The sequence below is a fragment of the Canis lupus genome, chromosome 3 (assembly GCF_048164855.1).
Source record: "Canis lupus baileyi chromosome 3, mCanLup2.hap1, whole genome shotgun sequence".
Classification (NCBI taxonomy): domain Eukaryota; kingdom Metazoa; phylum Chordata; class Mammalia; order Carnivora; family Canidae; genus Canis; species Canis lupus.
In genome coordinates, this window is record NC_132840.1 from 79,524,725 (window position 1) to 79,532,554 (window position 7,830).

Consider the following 7,830-nt stretch of genomic DNA (forward strand, 5'->3'; position numbering starts at 1 on the left):
ATAATGTCAACATGCTACACAGACCTTGATCACAATACTGTAATTGATGGTTTACTAATCTGCCACCATCGCTGGAAGGTGGACACTCAGTGGTAGATGGTACCCTGCTGCATTTCTAGGGCCTAACAGGCAAGGTACTCAAATATTTGCGTGTGAATAATAAAAAAAATATCAAGTCCTTATTTCAGACTTTAGTATTTGGAGAAACCCTGTGATCAATCTGTCAATTGAATCTGATGAAAGGGAATGGGCAAGATCTCCAAATCCTCCCAAAGATTCTTGGACTTTAGCCAAGAGTTAAGCTCCACACCTTTCTCCTGTTTCCTAAGGGCAATGGAATCTAATGGCCCAGTCCCACTATATCTGGAAAGAAAGAAAGAAAGAAAGAAAGAAAGAAAGAAAGAAAGAAAGAAAGAAAGAAAGAAAGAAAGAAAGAGAGAGAGAGAGAGAGAGAGAGAGAGAGAGAGAGAGAGAGAGAGAGAGAGAGAGAAAGAAAGAAAGAAAGAAAGAAAGAAAGAAAGAAAGAAAGAAAAAGAAAGAAAGAGGCTCAGAGTTCTAAAGCAGTGGCCTCCTACTGGGATATCTCTACTCTTCCTTTAATGATTAATCAAGGCACCTTAAAACATTAGAGATTCCTGGCATTTCTTAGGTGTAAAGCTTGGCTTTTAATTTAGAATAACCAAAGCAAAATAGGCTAGTGATATTGTTTCTTTTAAATGTAAATGGAATATTGTCTATCAACATTTTCAAGATGCACTTTGATAGAATCTACAGATATGAATTTTGCATGGATTTTTCAGATTCAGAGTACATTACTAAGTTTACAGCCAATCCTCAACTTGTTCATCTCATACTAGATTTACTATTTCCTATATCCTATTAACTTCCTGTAAACTTTCATATATAATGAAAAAATTGTAATGTCAGTTTTAAAATATTCAAGAGAGTACAAGAACTCGTTTGGGAGTACATAAACAAAGAAGCTCGAATACCGTTATTCCAAAGCTGTTCTGGCCAATAGCCAGTGGTTACATACATAGGACTATTTAAATTTAATTAAAATTAAATAAAATTTTAAAAATTTCATTTCACACAGTTACACTAGCCCCGTTCAAGTGTTCAGTAACCAGCTATGGCTAGTGGTTATTGCACAGTGACAGATGGGCATACAGACAATAGGACACTCGTATCACAAGAAACTTCTATCAGATGTCATCATCCTAGAGAACCAAGAATATGACACTCTCTGCCCCAGCCAACTGCAGTTACAGCACTTTATTCCTTGCACTAAAAGCTCTTCCTCCCTAGTACATGGACCATTTTTCTTGACTTCTATCAAGGTTCCTCTAACACAGGAATAAAGTGACAAGGAGGGCAAGAAAAGGGAACTTTGAGCTTCCCCTAAAAGTTTGAGTATGTAGCTAAGAGAATTGTTTCATAAAACAGACTTCTTTAGGACTCTAAATAACTTTTTATGGACACTGTTCAATATAGTAGCCACTAGCCACATGTGGCATTTATAATTTAAAATTAAAATAATTAAAGGGGTGCCTGGGTAGTTCAGCTAAGTGTCTTAACTCTTAATGTCAGCTCAGGTCATGATCTCAGGGTGGGGAGACAGAGCCCCATGCTGAGCTCTGCACTAAGCATGGAGCCTGCTTCTCCCTCTCCCTCTGTTCCTTCCCCCTCACACTCTCTCTCTCTTGAGATTCCTGGGGGAATATCTCTTGAGATTCTTGGGGATTCCTGGGTGGCTCAGTGATTTAGCGCCTGCCTTCAGCCCAGGGCGTGATCCTGGAGTCCCGGGATGAAGTCCCGCATCAGGTTCCCTGCCTGGAGCCTGCTTCTCCCTCTGCCTGTGTCTCTGTCTCTCTCTGTGTGTCTCTCATGAATAAACAATAAAATAAAATCTTTAAAATAAAAAAAATTAAAACAAAACAAAATTTAAAATTCAGTTCCTTGGGCACATTAACCACCACATTCCAACGTCTCAACAACTATAAGAGATTGGTGGCTGTCGCACTGAACTGCATTAGATATAGAACATTTCCATGATCGTAAACAGCACTCTTTGTACTATGTGCTTTCTAAACTCCCTTTTCCTTTTACACATCTTCTTCATGAAGTGTCCATAATAATTTCATTCCACTCTTCACTAGATTTCCCAAAATGCCAAGAAACAGACTTGGAAGCCTATTCATCAAAAGTTTTAACATGTGCTCATTAGACCCTTACCTCCTAAACTGAAAGACTCTACGTATATGGTCAATAGTCTAAGATGGTCTGGTCTTTTAAGACACACACCAGGCCTGTATCAGATTCACAAGCCGGCAAACATTCTGGAACACACAAGTTTCTGGGTGACAGTGGCATGGCAATAACAGAAAAGGAATATCTAAAAAAAATGGAACCCAACAAACCTGACTAAATCTTCCTTACAAACTATTTGACTGGTATACCATATATCTTGGAAATCTTTCAGTGATAATACAGAGGGACCGTCTGGGCTGCAGACACCAGAGAAAAGTCCTCAGAGATGGGTGGAGTCTGTTAAAATGCTTACACAGGAACAAAGGTATCTAGCTTCGGGCTCCAAGTCATCTTTAGCCTATGGGTTCTCGCAAACAAATAATGACAAGGCTTGAGTGCTAAAATGAAAGACCAAATGTACTATACGTAATTTATCTGTTAAAGTATGAAATTTATTCTACAGATTTTAAAAATTACTGATGACTAAATCTAAGCAATATCCCTTAAAAAATAACCATTTTTGCTTGCCAGGCAGAAGGCTCCTGACCATGTTTAAATTTGATGAACAACCCATATTGGTCCAGCAAAGACAAGCTTTTTAGGTCATACAATCACCTTGCATTTCATCTCAAGGCAGAGCAAGAAGTACACATCTGTTTCAAAGACATAAAGCCAACTCTCAAGAGGCAAATATTTGGAGAACACCCAAAAATCTGGGACTTGAGAATGAGTTTTGCAGTGCATCAGATTAACTGACTGAAGTGTGAATACAGCATCTGGCTCAGAAGTGAATGCTTTCATGAATGCCAAGTCTAGATGGATCTTTCAACTACTACAGTATGGACTGTGATGAGATCTTTCCCTCCTTTGAAGTCATCACACTTATTGTCTGCTTTAGTCATATGACACTTAATCAAATACTGCCATCACATACCATCCCTTGTGTTGGAGAGCTTTTTAACTCTCTGATGTGTGTACAGACTTCAACTGCCGTGTAAGCTCTGGAATGTATATTACAATTTTTTAATTCATCCTAACATCTAGCATACAGCCCTGCATATAGTAAGCAGTGATGTATCTGGTAGATGGAAACAGGGAAAAAAGGCCTTTAGGAGATAAGTCATACATGGACCAGACAGAAAATCACCTCACTATTTATCTGACTCTAAAATTAGACTGCAATTGTTAGTGGGCAAATTTCCTTCTGGCAAACAAACAAACAAACAAACGCAAAAAAACACTTCAGAACCAAACAATAATCTGTGGAGTGAGGCAGTCAGTCTCAAACACATCCATTTCATCCAACTGACTGAACAAATACTAATAATAGGACATGTCAGACTTTAAAATGAAACTCTTTACAGCAATAAACAAATGGTTCTATGTGACTTTAAGGTAAAATCCTATGCACTTAGAAATATATGTATTCACTTGGACAGTATTCAAAAATAGTACTCTGGTAGCAAAATCCAAGAGTCATTACTTAAGTTCAAAATTTGGAATTTTAGGGATCCCTGGGTGGCGCAGCGGTTTGGCGCCTGCCTTTGGCCCAGGGCGTGATCCTGGAGACCCGGGATCGAATCCCACGTTGGACTCCTGGTGCATGGAGACTGCTTCTCCCTCTGCCTATGTCTCTGCCTCTCTCTCTCTGTGTGTGACTATCATAAATAAATAAAAATAAATAAATTTAAAAAAAATAGAATTTTAATAGGTAAGAAGTCTCAAACACAGTTCTGAAAAGGGAAGGAATGTGCTTTCAGTTTATTCAGAAAGGTGGCCAGGCTGGGCTAGCGGTCAGCTTTCTGATGCCTTCTTGTGATGAGGTGGAAGGCTGCTACATTAACATGCTGAAACTAAGATTGAGGGAAAGTTTCGTGAACAAAATCTAAGTTACTGTCTATCTCTTCCCTCCTTTCAAACTTAAAAGATACTATGGAGTTTTCATAATGGAGCTTTAATAAATATTTCCGCCAGAAATTTCATTGACACATGATATCCCTTGATATCTGTGAGCCTCTAACACAAGTCCACATTTAAGGGAGCACAATATCGTGCACAAGAAGTTCCTCATGGTCCACATCTTCCTGCACTGCTTTTCTCTTTTGTAAAATCTAAAGCAAAAAAGATTGATTTTTTTTTTTTTTTTTTTTTTTGCAGTTCTCATCAAGACAATAAAGTGAAAGAGATTTCTGAATTACAAATTCTAAATAGGTTTTCTGAAACTGGGATCTAAATATCTGTTTTCAGGGATTTGAGATTCTCTGATAATTTTTTGAAGTTGTGTTTTTATTTTCATAAACATATTCTGGGTTACTTGGACATCCACCTCAAAACTGTGTAAGGCTATGCTATGATCCCCGTGACAACATTTGCTTGTATGCTTAAGATCTCATTCATACTAAGTCTTCTGGACAGAGCTTAGCTTTCAATGCAAAATGTTTCAAATGGGGTTTCAAAGCCTATGTCTTTGAATTAAAGTTTGAGGAACACTAATCTAGATTTCTATATGTTCCAAACTTCTCCTTCTAGACTTTATTTGGTAAATTTAGTAACCTCCAGTGTCTACTAGGTGCTAGGCACTGGAGATACAGCAATGAATAAAAGAAACCAGAACTTGCTCTACTGAGCCTATAATTCTGGCAGGAAAGACCGACATTAAGAAATCTGGTTCCTTGTTGGAAATCATTTAACAAGTAGAGAGTGTAACACAAATACAGTTATCTGCCATCCTTGTCAACTACAACTGTTGATCACCATCAACATATTCTCAAAATATTCTAAGAACTTGAGGTCAGTTTGGTCTTATCTGTTCAAAAATAGGTCTTATCTGTTCAAAAATTCTCTTTTAAAAATTCTTCAGAGATGCTCAATCTCCTTTCTTTGCTTTAGGTTATGGTTCTCATAACTGGACAAAGATGCAACCCAACTAGACAGATAGTTCCTGGTTATCTGAGAAACAATTTTATGGAAAGATTTAAATTCAGTGAGGTTTTGATAGCACATTTTTTCCGTTTGATTGGGAAATTTCTACGGACAAAAATCGATTACGCTAAAATGGCATTTGTAAAAATGCCTAAGTATGCTTCTAAAGTCAAGAAAAGTTCATGAGTGGATGCTAACCAACACAGTGCAAAAACTCCCCCAGAAATTTAACCTTGATGATCTTGCAATCGAATTTATAACTCTATTCTTTAATGCAACAATGAATGAGATTCAGAAGACAGTGGCTACTATTAGCTACTACTTTAGTCCTGTCTATAAACTGTGATTTTAATGACACTTTTGTTAAGAGGGGAGAGGAAGAAGGGATACAAGAAAACCTAAAGGTATATGTTATCGAATAAACCAATTTTGTAATTGACAAATGGGTGCCGAATTCCTTGAACAACAGTTAATAAGTCTGAAACATCTTAGTTTCTGGCCCAAATTTTCTAAGCAACATCGCCGCAGGATGAACATTACTTGAGCCAAGATCTCCTCAACTTTGGAGCCATCTCCAACTTTAGTGTGATTGCCTTTGTACTCACTGGGTTTTTTAGCCCCCTTCCCTCCCAAGGGAGTTCAAAAAAAAAAAAAAAAAAAGTGCCATCCCTATCAGAAAAGAAGTACACAGATTAACTATGACTATTATTAACAAGAAGTAGTTCACTGACAACTGGGAGAAAGAATCCTAATACAACCTTTCAGCAGACACTATGATGAGGGGAACCAGCTTACCCAAAAAACAAAAACTTCCTAGCTGCCAATAATACAAATCGGAAAGCCTACATTAAAAGTCAATAGAAACAGCAAAAAGATAACCTGGCTGATAATTTAAAAAAAAAAAAAAATGTCTAGCCCGAATTAAGCCTCTATATTTAAACATTCAGATAACACAGAGATAATGGCCAGATGCACACACTGAGAGCTTTACTCGTCACCACATCCGGCACAGTAACTACAGCAGGGGGAAAACTGGCTTCCACGAAGGAGCTTGGTCAGAAACACAGCAGGGCCTCAAGCCAATCTAACTCTGGAGGCATCCACACTCCACAAATTCCAGACCGACCCTCAGGCAGGCTAACTTTCACTGCGCCCCTGACTCCGCGGTAACAATACGCTCTCTGACTGCGATCGAGCCTTTCCAATTCTCCAAAGCATCTCGAGGCTTACTCGTCCTTCGAAGCTCAAGTTAGAAAGCAAGGCGACGGACACAAAGGCCAGCCGTCCAAAGGCGCTTTTCTGCAGGGCTCTGCACTGCCACTCGTTTGAAAATTCCTAAACTGGGGGCTCGCCGGCCCCCCCCTCCTCTACCCCTTCCTCGATCCCGCCCCGGGCCAGTAAGCCTGGAACAAAGCGAGGGGCCCCGGGCGGTGGGGGCGAGAGGCGCCAGCCACACGGGGGCCGCCGCGCAGCGCACAATGAGCAAACTACCAACTTCGGAGGCGCAGGAACATCCTCAATTGGCAAGAAAGAGGGGCGGCGGCAGGCACGCCCAACTTCAAACTCAGGAAACCTACGGGCTGGCGGCCATCTGGGAAGAGAGGAAAAAAAAAAAAAAAGAAAGAAAAAAAAAAAGAAAAAAAAAAGCCCCCTTCCCAGGGAGAGAAGAAAAAGGCGGAGGAGATGCGAATCGCCCGCGCCCCCCCCCCCGCCCCGGGCCCCGGAGGGGAGCCCCGCGCTCGGACCGGCCCCCGCCCCCGAGGCCCGCTTCCCCGCCTTCTCTCTGCCTCTGGTTCGCTGCCCCAGGCCGGGCGGCCGGTTACCTTGATGCGCTCCCGGCACTGGGACGGGGTCCGCTCGTAGCCCAGCTCGGCCAGGGCCCGGGACACGCGCTCGTACATGGCTGGCCCCGGGGCCTTGCTGCCGAACACCGTGCCGGCTCCCTCCAGCTGCTGGTACCGCGCCTCCACCAGCCGCTCGTTGCCCCACACTGCGATGAGCGCGTTCGTCTCGGCCGGCGTCCACGACATGCCCCGGCAGGCGGCGGCGGCGGCTGCCGCGGCCCCGCCGCCGCCGCCGCCGGGGGAGAAGGAGACCGAGGACGAGGCGGCGCTGCGGCCCCCCAGCCCCAGCCCGAGACCCCCGGACGCCGCTGCCCCCGAGCCCGCCGCACTGCCCGGCCCGAGCGGGGAGGCACCCCGAGGCGTGGAAGGGTCGGACAGCGATGGATTCCCGTCGCTCAGGCCACCAGGAGAAGCCGGGGAGAGCACCTCCATCTTCGGGATTTTTAGCGGCGAGTTGGCGGGCAGCTCCGAGCCACAGGGCGCAGCCATCTTCCAAGCGGCCGCCGCTGCACCGCCCGGAAGTGACGCGCCCGCGCATCCGGCCGCCGCGGTCTCCGGGGTTGCCCCGGGGCCTGGCTCGCCGGTGGGCGGGCGGCTGCGGGCTCCCGCCGCGGGGCGGAGGCGGGCGGCTGCCGCCGGCCTGAGCCCGCGGGCCCTGCCGCGCCGCCCGCTCCTCTCCCGGGGCGGGGGGCGGGGGTGAGGCGCGCCGCAGCCCCGCGCCGCGGAGAAGGGCGGGGGCATGAGGGCGCTGGTGCGAAGACCAGATTGCAGCCTTCCCACTTCCTCTGCAATCTCAGCCCCCGGGAGGAGGGGG

The 7,830-nt window shown here is 44.3% G+C and overlaps 1 protein-coding gene across 12 annotated transcripts in view; it reads right to left on the minus strand.

Annotated features, from left to right (window-relative positions):
• The window catches only part of MSANTD2 (Myb/SANT DNA binding domain containing 2), a 31,814-nt gene extending 24,221 nt beyond the window's left edge, over positions 1 to 7,593 (minus strand). For 8 of the 12 annotated variants that reach the window (XR_012028807.1, XR_012028806.1, XR_012028809.1 and 5 more), the window contains exon 1: positions 6,996 to 7,593. Coding sequence is in view for 7 of the 12 variants with exons in the window: in XM_072822507.1 (XP_072678608.1) it covers positions 6,996 to 7,505 (510 nt within the window). In the remaining 5 variants the exon portion in view is untranslated. The remainder of the gene's footprint in view (positions 1 to 6,995) is intronic. The other 4 variants (XM_072822505.1, XM_072822500.1, XM_072822499.1 and 1 more) reach the window with 4 other exon arrangements.
• Positions 7,594 to 7,830: the final 237 nt, after the last annotated feature.